Consider the following 22,723-nt stretch of genomic DNA (forward strand, 5'->3'; position numbering starts at 1 on the left):
GTTCTGTGCTTACCCTCGGCTATATTATCACTCCACCTTGTCAGGGTTCTCATTTCGGCTTGATCTTTGGTCGGATAATCTTGTTCTCGTATTAGACAATTAATCAGAAACTTTAATAGCATGAGCTGGACTTCAGCTTTTCTTTGGCACATGACATCACTAATACTTTCTGGATCATTCCCTGTACGGATGAAACGATATATTCTGTCTAGATCTTCTTTCATATCTGGTAGGGTGACTAGATACTCGGTCACCTTTCTCACGCGTAATGAATACAAAACCATACTATCCTCGCCTGGAACTGGATCATAGCCACATTCGGTAAGGGCTTTTCTTATTTCTGCAACAGACTGATACCTGGGCGTACGCTGTGACGCTTGTGCATGTAATTCGGCTAACGTTAAACGTTTGTGTGGCGGCGGGGTTTGAGGAGTACCTCCCCCTGCGGCCCCTAAACTAGAGTAGTCTACTGATGCTCTTCGTCCTGGCACAGTGGGAAATGGAAATGTAGGCTGGACTTGTATGGCGGGCTGGACCGGGGGTACCGTAACAGGTACTCCGGTGTCTGGAGGAGCGGGAAGTGCCTGATTTACAGGGACTGGCGGAGTAGGAACAGGATTTGCATATTCTGGGACTGTGTCGTCCAAATAGGACGAAATGAAAATATCAGCTGCGGTCGGTTTGTGACGTAGCTTGGTCGGAACTAATGGTGGCGGGAAATTACTGGATGCCTCCGGGGTCGCTTTTGGCAAGCCCTCGGCAAGAAGAGGATACATACCCTTAATAAGGGCATGCCTCTGTCTGTCTGACTGTTCGGTTCTAATTCGTTCACCTATCTCGATTAATTCTTTTTCATGTGCTCGTTCTAAGGATTCTCTACTTAATTCAGACTTTCTGATTTCTTTTTCGGTTCTTTTATGAGATTCTTTGCGCCATAACTCGATGGCATCTTTCTGTGACTGTCTGGCTTTCTTTTTCCATAATGCTTCTTCTACTCGCATGATGCACTCGGCATCCCATGTACCCGATACGGGCCATCTATACTTTTCCTCTAACTGTTTGGTATACTCTACCCATAAATCTAGATACAATATGGCGCTTATGCCATGCTTCTGATACATAAAATGACCTGGACTGTCCCTAGGCGGGACAGGAACTGCTGCTTCTAACAGACCTTTTCTGGTTTTTAACTGACGCAGTTTTGAGAAGAGTGGCATGACTGAACTATAATCTGGACACAATACAATACACAATAAACACGATAATCACTTCGCACTCATACCACGACATTAAAATACATGAATAACATTCAGAATAACAGTTCGAACAGAATACTACCTGGAATACGGAAAACAGAATACATGAATTTTCTCGAGAACAGAACTGACTAGAACAGAAACTAGATGCACTGCTGAAACAGTACGAAACTTACCGGTCTCATAAAGAGACACGTCAGGACCCGCATCCACCGAAGTGGACACTTCGTTTGTGGGTCTGTGTACCACCAACCCACGGACCAGAGTCAATCAGATTGACCCTGTCTAGATACTACCCCAGCAACGGTACTCACCGGGCAGCAAGAACGGAAGGCCTCGGACTGGACTGGACTGCTTCGACGTCGGACGGACGAACTTCGGACTTCTGTTACGGGTGGGCCTCCGGATACCTCGGACCTTGGACTCTCGGCTTGGGCTCTGGTCGGGACTCGCCGCGTTCCTCCACCGTCTCGTCTGGATGCTGGACCGCCTCCTCCGTCTCCTCCGTGGGCCTGAGGGATACTTGAAGCAGAAATATCTGCCGGTGCGCAGAAGAGTTCCGTCACGACTGCAGAGGGTCAGGGGGTCGGCATGGCTTCACCGACGCGTGGGGAAAGGGCGAGTCCCTGTTCGGGCGCCATTATGTGGTAAATAAATAAATAATACCTCTCTTTTTGAATGCATAAATGAATAACAGATAGCTCAATAAATAAGAATCAAGATTCGAGGTAGTAGGAGTTTTGCAGGTTTAATACAGCATAAGGACAGGAACGGGACAACCTGCACAGGAATAGGATAGCAGGGCCCGGCAGCTGCCGGGGCAGGATCTGGGATGAGCGCGCTGCCTTTTAATAACAATACACGAACATATATACTAAAACAGTTGCATTACAGTACATAGGATAGGCGGAGCAGTGGGTGTGGTCAATAGCAGTCGCGAAAGATAAGGGTGAAAGTAGGTGTAACAGAGGCGTATACATAGACATGTGATGCAAACGTAACAGAATATGTCATGAATGGGGCGGAGACATGGAGGGGGCTACCTAAGGAGCCGGGACCTCTGACCTGATGGTGCGCGCAAACCGGCAATGACGTGTTACTAGGAGAAGCTGGGGGCTACGAACTCTGTGCTAGGAGCAGAGACTGAAGTCTGGAGAGTCAGGGCGACATGTACCTAAGCAGTATCTAGTATCTGATGTTTAGAGAACATGTTGATATGAACTGAGAGTCAGGAGGGGAGAGGCTAACGGACTCTAAGACTGGAGCATGCATTATTCTACATGTAGTGCGTGATGAAGAATATTAAATGACCATTAATACAGTATTTCTCTTACATGGAGACGGAAAGGCTAGACAATGACGGAAACTATTGATGCGATTCAGTAGCTTTAGGAATGCAGAGAAGGAGGACTGAACTGATAACTGGAATCATAACATACTCTTGGCAGACTCAGAGGCAGAGCCAGGCTGAACCGGGCACTGTGAGGCAGGAAGTAAGTGAAGGGTCGAGGATACAGGTGGGGGCTGTATCGCTCCTCAGCGAGGGCTCAGGAGACAGGAGCTGAATCTGGTGTCCAGGCCCTTTTGAGGCCTAGAAACGGGGACTTTACAATGGAATAACGTGTACACTGAGAAACGTGGCAACGTAACTTTACATAGGCCTGATATTCGTAGTATTCACGAGAACTGGAAACTGACATACTAGAGGTGGACACAACTGTAATTGCGTCTTTAATCGAACATGGGGAATACATAGGCATATTAATCATGCACAGATAACATATGATGGATGACGCGTAGGGACACAGAACATGGCAAAATTTACTTTTCCACAACATGGGGGATTCTCCTGCGCGTGCCCATCTCCTGTCTCACATTCCCAGGAAGTGAGTAACAAAAGATACTTCGCTGGACGCAGTGCTTCGCAATGCTTTCACCAGCTCGACCTAAAAAGGGCGGCCTTACCTAACAGGGAGAGGGGAAGCGACTTCCACCTGCCAATATCTTTGCTCAGCTGAATCAGCGGGGGCTGGAAGTTGCAGGGATAGCGAAGAGAGGGATCTAAAGATAGGAAGATACCCAAATACGTAAACCCTTCGGTACGGTTCTGTAGTGGGCACCCAAACGGCGGGATCTGAGGCTCACCGGCCACTACGAACAGGAGGGATTTGCTCCAGTTTATGGAATAACCGGAGTACCTTCCAAAGATCGTGAAGATGTCCAAAATCACAATGAAGGATCTCCTAAGGGAGGTCAAATACAAAAGAAGATCGTCCGCATAAAGGGAAATCTGGTCTTCCTATTCTGAAGACCAGCGTATGCCCCTTATCAAATCTTGGCGTATCCAAGCTGCCAGTGGCTCCAACGCTAGGGCAAACAGCAGTGGGGACAGGGGGCAGCCCTGACTGGTCCCTCTGCCCAGCCCGAAGGCGGACGACTTCTTGTTGTTAACCACCACTTGGGCCATAGGTTGGGAGTACAGTAGCTTCACCCATTGAATGTATTTTGGACCAAACTCCAGTTTCTCCAACACCGCCCACAGATATGGCCATTCGATGGTGTCAAAGGCCATGACTGTGTCCTAGGAAACTATAACTGCCGGTTCCAATATAGAAGCTGCCCTGCCCAAAACCCTGTGAACTCTGCGTAGGTTCAGTGCCGTGTTACGATGCGGTATGAAACCTGAATGATCCGGATGGACCAGGATCCCAATCACCGTCAAGAGGCGAGTAGCAAGGAGCTTGGCCAGGATTTTGGGCTCCGCGTTCAACAGGGATATCGGTCGGTAAGAACCATAGTCGGTCTTGGGCTTCCCTTCCTTGTGAATAGTAACTATAGTGGCAGTGCGCTGATCTAATGGCAAGATGCCCGCTTGCCTCGAGACCTCATACATGGCCCTCCGGTACGGGACCAATTTGTCAGGTTGAAGCTTGTACAATTCAATCGGTAGTCCGTTAGGGCCCGTGGCTTTGCCCGGCTTAAGCAACCGTATTGCTGCTGCTATTTCATAGTTGGATATGTCGCTGTCCATGAGAAAGTGTTCGACCGCCGACAGTTTGGGCAAAGCGATATCGGTAAGCATCTGGCGGGAATCCTCTAGAGGGTAGGTGGCTGCCGCGGTGTAGACTACCTTAAAATGGGCTGCGAAAGAGTCCACAATGGCTTGCGGGTCCGACAGGGAATTGCCCTCTGGACCTCGAAGTTCCGGTACTAGTCTGCTTGCCCACTCTCTCTTATCCAACCAGGCCAAGAGTTTCCCGGCCTTGTCACCCACCTCATACACTCGTCCCTGAACTGCTCTCCCTATGGCTTTTGCCTGGTCTGTCGCTAGTGCCCTGTAGTCCTGTTTGAGTTTAAGAAGATGGAGTTTATCGGGTGAGACGTCTATTTCTAAATCTGCTTCCAGTCTCCCCACCTCTGCCTCCAGTGCCACCAACTCTTTCTGCTGTTCCTTCTTTTTCCCCGAAATTAGAGAAAGTGCCTGACCCTGTATCACTGTCTTGAATGCCTCCCAGAGCACCTGAGGGGATTCTACCGAGCCTTCATTCTCATTAAAATAATTTTCAATGGCCTTAAGGAGCTCTCGTCGGATGTGGGGATCTTGTAGGTACCACGGATTGATGGGGGCCACACGTCCCACTTGCTGGTAACCGAACATCAACTGGAGCCATACCGGCGAGTGATCTGAAATGCCCCTAGCTAGGTGCTTTATCTCCCGGATATGGGGAATTTGGGATGCGGGTAAAACAAAGTAGTCGATTCTGGATAGACTCCCGTGAGCCCCCGAATTAAAAGTATACTGGGAAGCGTCAGGGTGAAAAGCCCTTCACCCATCTGCCAACCCCATGGATTCTAGAAAGTCAGGCAGCCAGCTTTGTGAGCGGGGTAGCTCGTGCGACCGGATAACGGTCCAGATCCCCAGAGACCACAGACTTAAAGTAGCCTCCCAGCACCAAGAGACTCTCCGGGATTTCTAACAGCAGCGTACCAAAGTCCCTAAACATGGTTGCCTGGAGGCCCGGGCATAAATAGATCGAAAGGAAGGTTACAGGTTGGCCCTCCCATGTGCCCGAGACTCCAACATACCTTCCACTAGCATCCGACCAAGTATCCTGCACCACAAGGGGAAAGGATTTTTTCATCAATATACCAACCCCCCGGAAGGCCTGGTGAAACCTGCGTGGGCCAGCAAGACGTAACTCCCTCTATGCAGCGCTCTACATGTACTTCCAACTAGATGGGTTTCTTGCAGCAGGACGATGTCAGGTGCCTGGCACTTAATGCACTGAAGAACAACACTACGTTTAATCTTATCCCCCAGCCCATTGACATTCCAACTTAACAATTTAACCCCACTGTCTCCGACTGGTGCCATATCCAAATATCCTGTAATTCACTGAGTGCAATGCCACTCCCCAATCAGTGTACCCATAGCAGTTGCTGATGCAGTCAAAACTTCAAATAAAGAATTAAACAAACCGCCCCCACACCCCCCTGCCCTGCACTCTGGGCTTGGAACTGCCCATGAAAAACTTGCAGAGTACCTGTCGCCCCAGAAAAATGTTCAAGAAAGAAAAGAAAAAACCTAGAGGGGCAGACAGAGTCAGCCCCATCTCAGCCCAATAGGTCTACCTTATACCCATACAAAACAGATAAAACAGGTCTATTTAAGTTCACTTACCAAACGACAATGGGACTAGAAGCCCCCTACCCATTCCCTTCACCCACCAAACACTGCAAATATTACGAGCCCAACCACTGGACGGGCGTCTCCTCAGGCCGGTTGGCTATTATTGGTACCACCCCCACCTTGGTCGACCGGACTTCTCGCTCCTCTGCTCTCGATCCAGTCTGCTGCTGCCTCTGGATGGTCGAAAAACCACACTCGCCAATCCACCTTAGTCCGGAGATGTAAAGAACTTACTAACTGCCAATACTGCTTCTTTATTTGAACTCCTATTTCTGCGTAGTCCTATTGAAATCCAAAACCTGGACCACCGACTTCTTTTTCTGTCAGAAATGAGTCTTTTCTTTTATTTATTTTTACATATCCAAGTTTAGATATTGCTTACTTCTTCTTTTTTTTTTTTTTTTTTTTTTTTTTTTTTATCCTATTCTAACATCACACCTGTTTTATTTCTCATAACAACTTTTACTCTCATTCAACATTCTCCCATTTGATCACTCATATCCTGTCTCCACACACTTCTTTCATTCATTCGCTGCACATACCCCGTACACTGTATTTTATTAAACTTTTTAGTCCCTCTCTATAACTAGCAATAGTTGACAGTATGAACACAAAAATTCCAATATTCACAGTGATTCAAGCTCTGTTTTTAGAGTCTTATGGCTAACAACACAAAATGGTCTACGCGTTTCAAACTTTTGCCCTTTCTAGAGTTCTCTTCAGGACCACGCAGCTGAAACATAAACAAAAACGATACTTAGATTACCTCTTAGAACCTCACAATCTGTCCATGCCACTAGATGACTTGTTGTCTGAAAAAGCTCACCTTAATTTATACTTGCTTGATTCTATCAACAACTTTCAATGGCAGACCCTGTAGTCAAATTGGATGAACAGATAATTTTTAGTGCATGTCCTTATTCTCATCGTTAGTATTGTTGATTTATTGTTAAAGAAAAACTTATGTTGATATTTCGGACTTTAGCCTGCTTGTCTGGGAAAAAGCGGAGTTTGGATGGCCGACGCCTAAAAAATAATGAATAGATATGGGGGCCAGTTAGATGCATGTCCTTTTGCTGGACACTATACCTGCCTCGTGCCCTACATCTTGATGAAATTACAAAGAAATGCTTACTTGGGCAGAAGCGGTGTAGCACGCTGGAAAAAGTTGAACAATTCTTTTTCTCTGTTCGGTATAATTTCAACATGGGTTTAGCCTGCAAATTATACAAGCAGATGAACCGGATTAGCACCCTTTGTGCAGACACTTCCTTTTTTTGGATTCCTACAGTTTAGGCGAGTCTTACCTCATATTGGTGCTAGAATCGCTTGCCGATGTCTCATGAGTCAGGCGGAGCGGCCGCGGCGTGTGCGTGTCGATCGGCTCAGGAACAGAACGACTGCGTCAGTTCTATGGTTATCTTCTTTGGTCGTATCAGTGATACATAAAGTCATCATAAATGACTCTTCTTTGGCAATTCTTCTGATTTTAACATAAACGGAGTGCCCACTCCATAGAAATTACCTCGTATTTTGCTCTTGGTCCTAGTCAATGGAGCTCCTGAGGCACGTCTTTGTGTGCAATCTCATTGCATTGCAGCGTGTCTACGGCGCTGCCTTATTACATATTTTTTCGAGATAGCCTGGGAGTTGTAGTAATTATACTGAAACTCTGATTTCGTCTCCTATTCCTTATATTCTTTTTTTGGGGTGTGTATATATATATATATATGTATATGTATATGTATATGTGTATATGTATATGTATATGTATATGTATATATGTATATATATATATATATATATATATATATATATATATATATATATATATATATATATATGTACCTTCCCTTGGTCTCGGATATTGGCGGATGTTTGCATCAAGAATTTCAAACTTTTGAAAATCTTTGTCCGTCGTAGTATCCGAGGCACCGTATTTGAATAAACTTTAAGTGCATGTCAGCCCTAAAAAAGGGAGGACGATCCGAATCAGTCTACATATATGGATGTATTGAGACCGAGGGAAGATACATATATACATCCCAAAAAAAGAATAGAAGGAATAGGAGACTAAATCGGAGTCTTGGCGCTGTCCATCTTGACCTGCCCCGAACTGTTCTAGCTGGAAGATCTCCAAGAGCGGCGAGGCTTCACTGGGCAGGATGCCGAGGTCTCTTCTGTGGATGGGGGAGGACGACAGAGACCTTCACTATTGGGGATGCGCCGCCACCATTAACCACCTCACAGCCGGCACTTCCATCTCAAATACCTACATGCGCCCCACTGCCTCCCTGGCGCGTCACAACGGGACCCAGTCTCTGTCACTGCCACCGGCCCCACAGCTCCCTCCCGGATGCAGTAGGCAGTCGCCGCTTGAGTACTCCTGCGGGAAAAGTCGCAAAGCTATGCCCCATTCACAGCGTTGGGCTTGAGTGGTGTCGTGGGCCTAGGCAGAAAAGAGGTATACTCAGTGGCCCATCAGAAAGGGGGGGGGGGTCCCCACACATGCCCCGCATCCCCAGTTGGCCTCCCCTACTGGCAACAGAGCTCCCTATTAATATTTCTAGCGCAGGCAGCACTGCAGTCTGTTGGTGTGCAGGGACCGAGCACTTCAGGCAGCACCGGGCCGCACCAACCTTCGGGTTCTTCCCGCTCCGCTGGCTCGGAGTCCTTCAGGCCGGAGCGGGGGGGAGCGGACCCCTCCAGCAGCTCGATGGCGCCCGCAGTTCAGGTCCGCCACGGCTCACGGGACTGTGCTTGTAGCTCCCGGCAGCGCGCTGAGCTATCGCGCCACCGCCGTGCAGAGAAGGCCTTCCGAGGGCAACACTTCAAAGGTGAACATGTACAGACCGGCCAGACCCAGGGCAAAAGTAATGCCCATCAAAATCACCCCTTGTCTCTGCAGGTATAAGGTGTTCTTGTAGGAAGGTAGATCCCTGACTATGGTTGCCCCCAACTTTTTGCCTGGTGTTTTGCTGGTTTTCTGACTTAGTTAACCTGGGGCCCTGCTATTCAGGACCCCAGGCCCACTGCTCTCTCTGTTAAAATGGATTCCATGTACCCTAGGGTACATATCTGATTGGCACTGGGCCCTCTCCAAGTCCCTGTACCCAGGGCTGAGGTGCACCCAGAAGTCTCCCAGGGGCTGCAGCATGTATTATGCCACCCCTGGGCTGACTAACTAAACAGACACAACTGGCTGCTTGACAGCTGGGGCAAGGTGGTGTAATCACCCTTTGCTTTAGATATAGTATACCTATATCTAACCCTCAAATGGACACACAGATCTCCTATCAGTCACTCCTATGGCAGGCCTTAACAATCCTGAAGGCAGAGTGCTTGGAATCGTGTGAGATGGAGCTCTGGCATGAGCTGAGCCTGTCTGCGGCTTTCGGGATCTATCCCTTAGCATGATAGCGTCAGACCATATACTCTTAAGTGCCTTATAATCCTCGCGGTTATGGTAACTTTGGACTGACACTATCTAAACATGTCGTGTAAGGTGTCATACGCTTTGGAATACTACCCCCTCGCCAGTTCTGGCGACGGGGGTAGCATTCCACCCCTCTAGAGGGAGAAGACATGTTGGTAACCTGTAACCCCGGTTAAAGTCAGACATAGCCTCAGCTCCACAAAATGGATGCTGCCACCGAGACACAAGTCTGCCCTCCTGCTGGTGGGAGTCCTCCCAGCAAACGGAGGCCTGGACAAAGGGTTTCCTGTCAGGGGCGGTGCCAGCACCGTCCCAGACAGGATTTTGTGTATCCAAGGTAGGCCGGGCTTTAGAGGAAGGTGACTGCAAGTGGCACCCCGGTGCTCACTGTGCATAGGCCGGCTGGAACCAGTTCCAGGGGCACTCCAGCCCCTGATCTGGGGAAAGCCCGCCAAAGGAGAGGGGTGTAACCACCCCCCTCCTAGTCCCACCCATAGGGCAGGACTTAGTCGCGTGCCAGCCCCTTTTTACAGGATAAAGGTAGGAACTGGCCCCCTTCCAAATTAGATCAATCTTTTGAATCCTGGACCGACTTTCTACGAGAGGAACTCAAGACTCTTCCTAAGATTTCTCCCTTGTGACTAAGGAGTAGTCACCCTGCAGCAGCAGGCACCATCCAAGTATCGCGGTCTGGTGTAAGTCTCTCCTCCGGATCAAGACTGCCCAGCACGACGAGAACCGGCTTCCCTGGCACCTCTGACCTCTACCTACATCATCAGCCCAGCTGTGATTCGTGGGTGTGACGAGACCTCGAGGGACCGGCCATCTTCCAAGACTGCACGACGCTTGACCAGCACGACTCCAGAGTGACCCTCGACCGAGTGCTTTGGGGTAAGAGAAGCCCCGACCCTGAACAGCTCCAGCACCGAAGTCCAGCCCCCCTGCATCCACCAGATCTGCGTGGGGCCCTTCTGCTCTTTGCTGCTCACCGCGTTGTTGAGGTCACTTGCCCGTTGGCTAGTGGCCCTTTTACGACGCTCCACGACGACAAATACTGCTGGTCTGGTTGCTCCAGACTAGCCCTTGCTCCCCTCCAACAGAGGAGCACCCTGGACCCTCCTGGTCCACTCCAGACGCCATTTTAGGTCCACCGCGTGGACCTTGCATTTGCCAAGACTGTTGCCCCAATCCTGGGTCCAGCGACGTCAGAAGCAGATACCTTCGTGGGACAGCTCGCACCTCCATCCTGGTCGCCGACAACGCCTCCTGGTCCGAGAGACTGCAGAGCCCAGCAGCGCCCACTCACCTGGTCGAGGTGACTTCGTCCGGTGCCATCCTGGTGCCCACCTAAATCACTGGCTAGTGATTCAGAACTTGGTCCCCTCTGCTTACAGGTTTTCTTCTTCCCTGATCCAGGCTTGGATCACCACGAACTTCTTCACTGGCTGCCTGCCAGCAACTTCTTTCTTCAGGCTCCTGGATCTTCAACGAGGGTTTCCGACGCAACTTGAACCCTATGCAGCCGCAGCCCCTGGGCTAGGTAAACTGAGTACTCCGGTGCTCCAGCATAGTCCAACACCCTAAGTGTTCGGATCCACCCTTGTTTTCGACCCACCTAGTCGGGTTCGCCCGAGAACAGTAACTTTGTCTTTGCTAGCCTACATAGACTTTTTCCCGCCTTACGCGTGAGAGTTCCCACTCTGCACACGACGTCCACAGGCCTCCTGCTACTAATCTGAGTGTTTAGTATTGTAGGCCTAGAGTTTCTAAAGTCTATGAGAATAGTTACTTACCTGCTAGTAACTTCGCATTCCACTTCTTGTGTATATGGTTTTTCGTGCCCCTCGGGCATTTGTGTAAATTGTGCGACTTAAAGTATTTTCTTAAGAGTTTTGTTGTGTGCTTAGCTCCCTGACTCATAAAGAGTTCAGGGTAGTCTTGTTATAAATAAATATCTGTTTATTTTCATAACAACTTGTGTGGTGTCCTTTCACTTGGTGTTCAAGGGGTAATGTGATGGTAAAACAGCTGGCTTAACACGCCCTCTAGAGTATTAGCCTTAGACTGCTCGTATCCATGCTACTAGGATAGCTGGTCTATAAGGTTGACTTACAACCAATCATCAATAAGGGTTGCTTGGACTGATACAAAGTGCTCACTAGAATAGTGAACATTATATATCGGGCCAACTTCTCACATTTCTCAACTAGAAAACCAATATTTTTCAGTGTTAACAATGCATTTAGATGAAGTGTATGAGTGTCGGGAAGTGCCATTCTTTAGATCTCAAAACTTCCTCTACAACATCCAAAGTTGTGTCTTGAGAAATGTTGGTATTTAATGCTTTGACATCCAGGTTGATCAATAGATCTACGTCCCCCTTCATATTAATTTCATTAAACAAAATTTGGAAAGAGGCTTCAGTAGGAAGTCTATTTTGTAGACTATAGGACGTCCTATGGGTTTAGGGGGAGAGCCCTTTATGTATTTTGGCTAACTTGTAAAAATATTGTACTTTTAAATGTTTTTGGGCGAGGAACTCCACCTCTCGTTTCATAATTCACCCTATTGTTTCACCTTCATTCACTAGAACTCTTTTTCAGATGGATCCTCAGTGATTGTCCTATAGTATTTAGCATCTGACGGTTGTCTCAAAAATTATTTCCTGTAGTCTTCAGTTGAGAGAATCACTATTTCTCTGTTTTATGGGCCGGTTTAATCGTGATTGATTCATCCTGGACAGTGCCTCTAGGGCTTGACTTTTCTTCTCTGGACAGGTTCACAAATGCATTTTTAAATTCCATGTTCTTATCATTCAGTACTGCCTGTTAGAAGGTGATGATTTCAGTCGGAACCGGGTTACTAGTTGGTGTGAAAGTGGAAGGATTCCTGAATTCTGAGTCTGCTGTCTCCTCTTGATCAGGTCTTGGGTAATTATTCTTCTAAGCAAAAACCATTTCTTATGGAGGGTTTAACTTTCTCCCTACTAAACCGTTTGATGTCTTTGTGTGACTTTGTGATATATTGTTGCCTCAGAGTCTTTGTGTTTCTTCATTTCAGAGTTTATTTCTGCAAGACTGACCTTAAATGTTGAAATTTGTATGCCGCTCTTCAATGCATTCTCTGCCGCATTGATTTTGATCAATAAGACATCTGACAATCTTTTTGCCTTATTGGTTATCAGTACCAACCAGTCACAGGTGTGCATTCCCAAGCTATCTGTGACCATTCATTGCGGAATGTCAGATCCTCCAGAAATATGTGAGGAGCATTACCAACTAGAAGGCCTTTTGGGACCTCATTGGCCCAAAGGTATTTTGTCATGATGGCTCCATGTATGGCTGTCTTGATCTGGGATTTCTTAAGACTTGAGAGGGAGTCTCAGTCTCCCTTTAAACAATACATAGGAGTGCTGCCCTCTGCTCCCTGGAGAGAAGGTGTTCTCTAAATCTCTGCTACAACAGCATCATTGTAACTCAAACTCTGTATGTTTACCATGACCGATAAACGGGTGTATTGGGATGTTCTTGCGAGAGAGATGATACACCCCAGCCCTATTGAAAAGCTCTCTCAAAAGAAATTTCCTCTAAAAATGAATTCATCACATATCCTGCGGCTGATCCACTGTGCATGAAGCCATCAACCAATATAGAAGGACTGGGAGTAATGATGGTCCACACACACTCCCAACATATAATCACAAAACATATAAGGCAAGAAATAAGTCTACCCTTTCTTTAAGTGAACATTATTTCCCATCAATGCATTGCCGCTTTGTTTTTTAATTTAAAAAATAGTATCTGTGCAATAAAGTAATTTCAAGGGAATACCTTAGTTAATTTTAATCTTTGGTATACCAATCTATAAGTTAATTCAACATTGAGTTTCGGAGCGATTCCTCAAGCACCTACTGCACACACTGGGAAAAGTTCTCAAGCAACGCCCCCTATTCAGGGGCCCGTTGGTCATTGAAGCTATGGCTCAACAAGGAGCTAGCCGATGATGAAGCATGCCACCTCTAGTGATGGGTGAGGGCTCTTGCTCCAATATTTTCAGTATCCTGTCAAACCTGACAATCATTAGGATACGCGAATGGTCTTAACCTTAAATTTTTTGAAGAAGCAGCACATTTTTCTTGAGTTTACGTTGGGAGTGTAGGTGTTGGACCTTGATTACTCCCAGTCCCTCTATCTTTGTTGAAGTAGTTACCCACCTCCAGAATATGGCAAAGCTCTTGCATTCTCTGGGGTTCAAAATCAACATGCCGAAGTCACACCTGACTCCTCCTTTTATGCCCCTTTTCAACGTAACTATTTTGAACACAGTGCAGTTCTGCGCCTACACTCCGGACATGAGAATCCAGGATATTTGGACTATGATCCCGATGTTTCAACCTCTGTCCTGGATATCGGTGAGACTGATACCTAGGCTGTTTGATCTGATAGACTCCTGCATGTGAAGCACGCTCAACGGCACATGCGTGTTCTGCACTGGGACAAGAAGTCCCAGTGGGCGCAGAATCAGGGGAATCTCTCCTACTTGGTCCAGATTTGGAAGAAGACTGCAAAAGATCTGCAGTTGTGGCTAACAAACTGCGATTGGGCCAGTGGTAGAGCCCTTCTCCCTTCCTCACCCCAAACTGACTGTGGTAATGGGCACATCGCTTCTGATTTGGGGGGCGCCGCCTGGGAGAGGTGGAGATAGTGGACTCTGAGGTGGAGCTGGAACTCCTCCGTACACCAGTCCTCTAGAGTGGAAAGAGATTCACTTTGCATTGAAAGCTTTACTTCCATCCATCATAGGAAGGTTGGTTCAGGTGTTCACAGGCAACACCACCGCCATGTGGTATTGCAACAACTAGGGAAACAGGACGGAGTGGGGTCGTGGACCATGTGCCGGGTCGTGGACCATGTGCCGGGATGCCCTGTTCCTCTGCACCTTGCTGGAGGAACAGTCCATCTTGCTGGTTGTGCAGCACTTGGCATCTCTGAATTCGAGGGGAGACTGGCTCAGCCGTCTATGCCTTGCAGATCACGAATGGCACCCACATCCGGAGGCGGCAAAAGGTCTCTTCTGAGAATGGGTATAATCTTGTCTCAATCTATTCACCACTGTCGAACGTGTGATATCTGCTCTTCTGCATGCTGGAGTTTCCAAAACGTCTTTCAGTCGGAAATGCGTTCCTCTTAGACTGAAACTTGGAACTCCTGTACACCTTTCTGCTGATATTGCTCCTGCCCTGAGATCGGGACCGACCGGGCTGGAATCATCTTAGTGGCAAGGAAAATTTTGTATCCTGAACCCCTGAGCATCTGTCCTCTGATCAGGCTTCCTCTTCGGGGGAACCTCCTGTCGCAGCAGCAGGGTAGGATCCAGCACCTGAACCTATGCACACTACACCTTCATGCGTGGAGATTGAGCGGCGATAGCCTTTCATCTTCCTGCGGAGATTTGTTAAGTCCTCTTGGTAGCCAGGTGTTCCTCAACAAAGACTGTATACATCTGCCGTTGGGACAAATTTGTGATGTGGTTCTCCTCTGGCCATGCTCATCCACTTCGGCCCTCTTGGTCTTTAACCCAGTGAGACCTTGCCTTGGGCACCGCTAAAGATAGTTTCGGCCATACCGGCTTTCTTGTGTTTGCTGGATCAGCCTACACTGCATACGTCACCTGTTGTGACCGGTTTTCTTAAGGGCTTTTAACATTTTTTCCCTTCTTACTCATTCCTTGATGGGACCATAATTTGGTCCTAATGTTTCTCATGTGCTCCCCCCTTCATGGCCCTGCATAGCTGTCCACTCAGGCTCCTAACTGTTAAGACTTCCCTCCTACTGGCCTTTACATCAGCCAGGAGGGTCGGATAGCTTCAGACTCCTTCAGTTAACCCCCCTTACACCAGCTTCTACCTGGGCAAGCTGGTTCTTGGGGCTTTTGCCTCCTTCATTCTGAAAGTGGTGACCTCTTTTCACTTAGGCCAAAACATCATGTTGCCAACATTCTTCGCTCCACCTCATCCTTCTAAGGAAGAGTAGAGGCTCCACCATTTGTATCCAAAAAGATCTCTGTCCTATTTCCACCGAAGACCATGGGGTGGATGACCAACTTTTTATTTACAGAAGCAAAAACAGGCAATGAATTGCTGAAGACAACCATCTCTCGATGGAGTGTACTTTGCTTCTTAACTAGTGAGTAACAGATTTTAATTCAGTCTCCTGAGGGCTTTGGGCTCATTCCACCAGGGCCAAGGCTACCGTTGCATTAGCACGCAGGCTCCCTGTCCTTGACATCTTCCACATGTTTATGAGGCACTACTATTTGGGCAGTCAGGTCTGTCGTGGGCTTTTTGCACATTCGGTCCTCTTGGATTTCCTTGTTTGATTCAAAGACTCGCCTCCGAGGAGGTATTGCTTGGGTATATATTCTAAAGCGAGGAATCGACGGTTAAAACTTTTATCAGAAGAACAGGTTACTTTCCTTCAGTAACGCCTTTTTATGGTAGAGACTCTATCTAACTGCTGATTCCTCGCTGACCATTCAGTCCTCCCCAGATCTGACACACACACTGCGTTTTTAGCCGGGAATTATTCACAAAAGAAATTAATGTACATGTATTGGGGTGGCGCGTATATAGGCATTACACACCATTTCTGGTGCGTACTATGCCGACGCAGAGCTCATCACTGCCTACGGGCCCACTAGAGGTGCTGTTCAAGATTTTCTGGATCCTCAAATCTAAAAGAAGGTAGTGGTGGACAGAGGGGTCGCACATCAATATCAATTATGGGTGGGCAACAAAGTATTTAGTGTAATCAGATAACATAAAAAAAGTAGAATTGCTGCCACTCAGGGTAAAAAACACTCCACTACCTCGGGTGCAGAAAACACAAGTAACGGGGAGTGACTTGCGTATTAGCTTTCAAAAACTAGATATACCCTGGCACTCCTAACATTTGAACCTCACTTAATGACACTGTTAAGTCAGGACTAGAAAAATAAAGAATACTCTTAACACAGGAAACACTGGAAATTTCATTTGTAAGGACATTCACTAGTTTATTTAATTGATTTTACCTGGTTGGTATCAAAGTAACGCAGAAGTGTTACAAAATGTACAGGGAATGAAACACTGATATTAAAGTGATGCAATCAAAGTTAGTCACTAAAATGATGAAATAATGATCCAGTCCTTGATGCTCAAAACACGGAAAAGCTAACCCATGCTTCGTCACAACCGTGACTTTTTCAATGTGATGTTAGTCGGTGGATTTAGGAGTAATTCAGTAGGAATCGAAGTTTTGGGATAATTAGGGCCAGATGTAGGTAGGTAAATACCGGTCGGTAACGGCCGAAATTCGGTAATTTCGGCCGTTACTGACCGGTATTTGGAAAATGAGATGTAGGTGGGCATTTTACTGATTCGGTAATTTACTGAAACGGTATTTTAAGGAATCAGTAAATTACCGATTCCTTAAAAGACTGAATCGGTAAACTACCGATTTTGCTATGCAGGGAGCACTCAAATGAGTGCTTTTCCCCTTTTAGGATTCGTTATTTACCGCCAACTACAAGTTGGTGGTAAATTATGAAAACCTTGGAAAAAGCATTTTTTTTGCTTTTCCAACAGTGCCATGTTGAGTATGTCTGCAACATGTGCACCCATACACAATTGAGGGGTGCAACAGGGTGTCAAAGTGACACCCTGCCACCCTTCAATGTTTCCCCCTTTTACCGAATCGGTAAATACGGATTCGGTAATTGGCATTCATTCCTATGGGCCTCCAGGCCCATAGGAATGAATGGCAATGACCGATTACCGAAACTTACCGATTTGGTAATTTTTTGGGTAAAATTACCTACATCTCATTTGCCTGTTCTTAAATACCGAATCGGTATGATTCGGTATTTAAGAATCGGTAATCTGGGATTACCTACATCTGGCCCTTAGAGTCCTACTGAATTACTCATAAATCCACTGAGCTGTTAACTTCTAGGAATACGTCAAATTTTAAGCCTTGAAAAAGTCACGGGTGTGACGAAACACATGTTTGCCATTTTCTGGATCCTGTCTGACTCCTGCGGAATATTCTACAGTGAGGAATCTGAGGATAAATAAAGTCCAACAGAAAAAGCTGTATCGAATGTAAGTAACTAATTTGTCAGAAACTCGGGCGAGCTGCCAGGCTCCTCCCTCTCTACTTTTCCCCACTCCTTTTGTAGAAGTCCCTGGGGGTTGTGTCCATGACTAAAGCTAACCTCCACTGCTCTAATTTGTGCTGCAGTGGTTGGGCGTAACCTACCTGTGTCATTGGTGGGAGTTCTATTGGACCAACGACAGGAAACCTTAATCTTGTTCTTGACCCCTTTAAATGAATTCCCCTCCCTTCTTTCTCAACCAGATTATTTCATGTTTGCTCTTGATGGTTCAAGGGAACAATTCAATCACGTATTTGGCCTCCCTCGCCACTACAGGGTTTCTGTAGAGGTGAATGGGAAGAGGATGGCCATGTTTGTTTCCTATAAGTGCCCTTGGTCCTGCTGCAGGACTGACCGAATCCTAGGGATCTCAGAAGCAACTGAGACTTGTGAAGGAACAACACCCCTCTGAAGTGGTGCTGCTGCTATAGACCTAAGACACAAGTGCTGTCTGGATTTCAGTAGGTTTCGGGCAGAAAAGACGTGATTATCCTGAAACAAAATTGTGAAGGAACCTGACTGTGTAAAAGAGCTGGGTACGGGTTTGGGGCTGGCAGGGATGTTTGAAGTGAAATGGGACACAGAGGGCACTGTGCCACATGGTCCCTGTCTGGTTTCGTGGTGACTTTGTCATTTGCTATACTCCACTTGGTTTCATGCTTATTCCATTTAACCCTGTATAGGGACGTACATTTTCTATTTATTTGAGCAAGCATGGCCTGTCCGCTCTCCCATCTAGTGAATAAAGTCCTCATAAAATTCAATTCAATTAAACCCAACTGACCATCCATCTCTCACTTGGCTAGTAGTCCTGATTCAAGCCAGTAGAAAAAAGGCTACTATGTACACCTTGCATGTTTTCTTTCCTTTTAAAAATAGATTCTGAGAATATGCAGTTTGGAAACTGTTTCCAAAGAATCTGAAATTAAATTTTAGCTTTATATTCTTGGTGGTTTGAGGTTTCTGGTGGGTATCATTGAATGCAGCTACAGGCTTAAGTAGTCTTTTATGGAAAACATACTGTGCAGGGAGTCTCTATCTCTCCAGCGATTCCTAATTATTCTCTTTCTTTCCCCACCTTTCTGTCTCCTGACAGTTAAAAGATGGGAAGGACAGACATTTAAAAAAGGTGAGTGACTCTAGATTGTAATAAGTCTGATGGACAGGGGGAGGGACTAAAAGATACAAGCGCAGCAGCTCAGTGAGTTAAGTGCTCACTGCTGGTATCTCGGCGATTTGCAGGTCACTAGTCTGAATAATGGCTAGGCCAACTAAGCATTTCCTCCTTTAGATTTAGACAAATTCAGCACCATTAATTTGGGTCCCAATAAAACCTGTTTTTTTAAGGGTTCAGAAAAGGCAAAAATGCATTATTAAGCACAACATATAAAGTAGGTCTTTATTTCAGGTTTGGCTTATTGTCTGCACACATCTCCCAGATTTTATATCTGGTTGCCGATCTGTGCTTTGTGTTTCCACCTTCTTCCCATGCTGCTAGCTTGTGTTCTGTGTGTGCTGTCCATGCAAGGGATTCACCTGTGACTTTGTACAATGTTCCCTCCTCAAGGTTTCAGTCTTCAATGCGAAGTGAGTGTCTTTGTGCTGTAGTTTGCACTGAGGCTACTGTGTAAGGTATTTCTTAGTTCTCATTCCAAGCAATTCCAACATTCAGTGGCAGTACTTCTCATTGCTAACTGATGTAGGTAGGCTCCGAACAGTGGATGTTTATCAACAAGGCACTTGAGCCCCAAGAGTTTTAGAACTCTAGGAAAGTCATAGTTTGTGTTGGAGAGAAAATTAAGGTGTGTAGAGGCTGGGGCATGTAATGTAGAAGAATAAATATACTAAGTATCTACAGTGACTGGATGTCGAAAATAGAGACATGATCATGGCTAGAAATGTAAAGATACATAGACTAAAAGCATAAATGTGACTGAAAGCAGAGAATTAAAAGACCAGATTGACCAATTACAAAAATATGTACATGGGGTAAGTTCAAAGAGGGGTTAAGTGAACACAGCTTTAGGTCTTGAGTAGTAGTCCCAATTTAAGGGTATAGAAAGTTATACAGGGCCTATGAGCTTAGTAAGAAGCAAGTGAGTGAAGGTGTCCAAAAGAAATGCTGTCTAAGCTATAGAAAGAAGACCTGCATAGTTTGGAAGCACAGAAAATAGACTTGTACATTCCTTACGCCTAAAATAAACATATGCATTGAGGGAGAGCTAAGAAAGGAGAACTGCTGGGTTTGAGGGAATATAAAAGAAACCTATGGGCCAGAAGGGCATTTTAAAGGTGATGCAAATCCTTAGTATATAGAGTGGAGATGTGTACAAGCAGAGAAAGGACATGCAGTGCCTTAAAGACTCAAACAAGACAGACTATGGCATTCTATCGAAAAAGATATGAGTGGAGCATGTAGAACAGAGACATATAGGAGTTTACCTAGAAAGTTGACACAGTGGATAAGAGCAGATGAAGAGACTTGGGCTGAACCAGAGAAGAGAGAAATACTGGAACTTAGTGCAGAGAAAGAATTGGTACATGTTCTAATCGCATTATAGAGAGATGCGTGCACTTAGTCTCAGAGTGATCAAACTTTATTGCACAGCGGTGTACAGCATTATATGAGATATCGGGTGTAATTTTTGTCACTGGAGTGCAAGTACAACTACTCATCATTTTTACTTTTCACAGAAACTGAAGCCACCTCAGGGAGAGACAGAGTTGCCGGTCCAGTCAGAGAAGTCACACCAGCGAGAGAAGTTAGAGCGATTCAAGCTGATGTGCCAGATGTTGGAGCGCGTGAAAGACTCTTCTAGCTCCAGCTCAAGCTCGGACTCAGACTCTGACTCTGATTCTCGAGGTTCGGATGCCAGCAGTGATGGTGGTGGCTCTAGCCCTGCAACTACCCCCACTCGAGAACAGCGGCTGGCGGCTCTGGGCTTCAGTGCCAGTGAAGAAGACGATGAAGAGGAAGAGGAGAGCCACAATGGCAGCTCTGATGCCCGTAATGGCAAACTCAAGTCCCGTGTGAACTCTCAGGAGAAGGAAAACAACCACCACACCACCAAGGGTACCAAGCAGCCCCCAGGCAGGAAGGCAGGCCGGCCTGCTGGGCAAGTGGGGCTTCGCATTGTGGCCCGGACCCAGTTCCTTAACCGGCCGCTAGTGCCGTCTCCCCCCAAACCCTTACAAATGGAGCGGCATGTGGTGAAGCCGCCTCCTGACAGCCCTGAGCCAGACTCTCTTCCATTGGACGGCGGCTCGGACCACATCATGCAGCGTGACATCTGGCTCGCGGTCTTCCAATACCTCAGCTACCGAGACCTATGCGTGTGCATGCGCGTGTGCAAGACCTGGAGCCGCTGGTAAGAAAAGTATTGCCCGCTCCCAAACCTGTTTTGAGAAAGTCTGCAGAAGGCTCTGCTTTAATCCTAAGTGTACCTATCTGATTGTTTTAGTGTTAGATATATAGGTATTTTATATTACTCAACTGTTTCTTCCTCACCAATTCAGAGCACTTTAAAAATATGTGAACATAAGAATAAAAAAATACCGGGAAAAACAATACAAAGACCCTATGTGCTTTGACCGCAAATGTGTTTTACATATATATTTTTGAAAAGTAATTCCAATAGAATTTGACCCCTTTTTAGGTGGTCTATTCATCTACCAGTTGGAGCACCCAAACATCTTTGATTAGTCATTACCTTGAATGCCTCCAAACTGTCTTATATTTTAAGACTTGCGGGTTTTGTCACGCTTATTTACGGTCTTCTGATTTTACACCAATCTGTACGTTTCCCTTCAGCATCTGTATTTCATCTCTTTTGGTGTGGTAGTGCAGGTTTCCAGGGCTCTGGGTAAAATATTTTTTCTTGTACTCTTTGTGCTTCTCCTGATGCTGCCAACCCCCCACAAGCTACTTTTACGCACACCCTCAAACCGTTCTAGATTAGTCAGTCTGGTACTCTGTGTTGCAAACCACCAAGCTGTGCCATTGACACTGCCACAGTCTGGTTTTGGCGAGTTTGGCTGATCCCCATCTCTTTCCACACATGAGTTTTAAGGGCTGCATTTGTTCTTTATTGATATAAAAAAAAATGTATTCATGGTATCTGGCTTATGTAACTGGCGTGAAAATAACAAGGACCTGTACTGTTCAAGGTTCTGTAGAACCGGTAGACGTTTTGGATAAATATTTCTTCATGAATTGCCAATCTACCCTGTTGAAAGCCTTGTCCACCTTAAGTGAGAGAAGGACCATCCAAATTCTACTTTTAGTGGTCAGGTCAGTGAGATTCGCTGCTAGCCTTGCATAGTCGTACGTGTGCCACCCCTGGACAAAACCTTATTGAAAGTGAGGTGTTAACTCAGGCCCGACTAAAGTCGGCCTTCTAACAATGATCTTTATGAATTTTTTTACCTCATAGTTTAGGAGTGCTATTGGTCGAAAAGAATCACTTAGTAATGGCCCCAGGTCTGGTTTCAGGAGGACAGTGATCACAGCTTCGAGCGTTGTAACTATAAATTTTAGAGTATCACCAATGTGACTAAACAGTTTGGGTAAAAACTTGGCTAGAATATCTTGAATTGCTTTATAAACTGTCATGGGTAAGCCACCCAGGCCCAACACCTTATTCTGAGGGATCCCATGGATCATCATTTGAACTTCTAAGTGGGAGATGGGTACCTCCAATTCCTGCAGGACTTCTGGTGCTAATGTTGGGGAGCGGTAGGGGTTATAGTGTCGTAGATAGTTAGCTTGTGCCTAGGTGCACTGGTTGTGTAGTAAACTTGTCTCTTCACTGGCCTACAATTTTTGTTTATGATTGCATGTTTGTGAGGCTTTTAAATGAAATGCCAGAATATGGTGTGCTAAACCTGCCTTCTTGTAATACGTTTGCGCGATGTACAGCATTTTCTTGGCTGTTTCTCCTATCAGCAGGTGCAAAACATTTTTGGTTGACAATCTGTCTTCTATTGTTGTTTCAGGGCTAGGAACCAGGATACCAATTCAGGTTTCTTTCCCTCGCTAGACTCTGAATTGTGGATGTATGTGAAATCAGTAAACCGTTGTCGACCACCATTTGATGGTGTGCTCTTCTGATGTATGATGTCAGGTGGTGCCCCGGATGTTTCTGTGCA

The 22,723-nt window shown here is 46.3% G+C and overlaps 1 protein-coding gene across 4 annotated transcripts in view; it reads left to right on the forward strand.

The window, feature by feature from the left end:
- FBXL19 (F-box and leucine rich repeat protein 19) overlaps window positions 1-22,723 on the forward strand; it is a 287,065-nt gene that overhangs the window by 95,060 nt on the left and 169,282 nt on the right. For 3 of the 4 annotated variants that reach the window (XM_078652466.1, XM_078652465.1, XM_078652467.1), the window contains 2 exons: window positions 18,672-18,704; window positions 20,270-20,943. In XM_078652466.1, the coding sequence (XP_078508592.1) occupies window positions 18,672-18,704; window positions 20,270-20,943 (707 nt within the window). The remainder of the gene's footprint in view (window positions 1-18,671; window positions 18,705-20,269; window positions 20,944-22,723) is intronic. The other variant, XM_078652468.1, reaches the window with a different exon arrangement.

The sequence above is a fragment of the Lissotriton helveticus genome, chromosome 7 (assembly GCF_964261635.1).
Source record: "Lissotriton helveticus chromosome 7, aLisHel1.1, whole genome shotgun sequence".
NCBI lineage: Eukaryota > Metazoa > Chordata > Amphibia > Caudata > Salamandridae > Lissotriton > Lissotriton helveticus.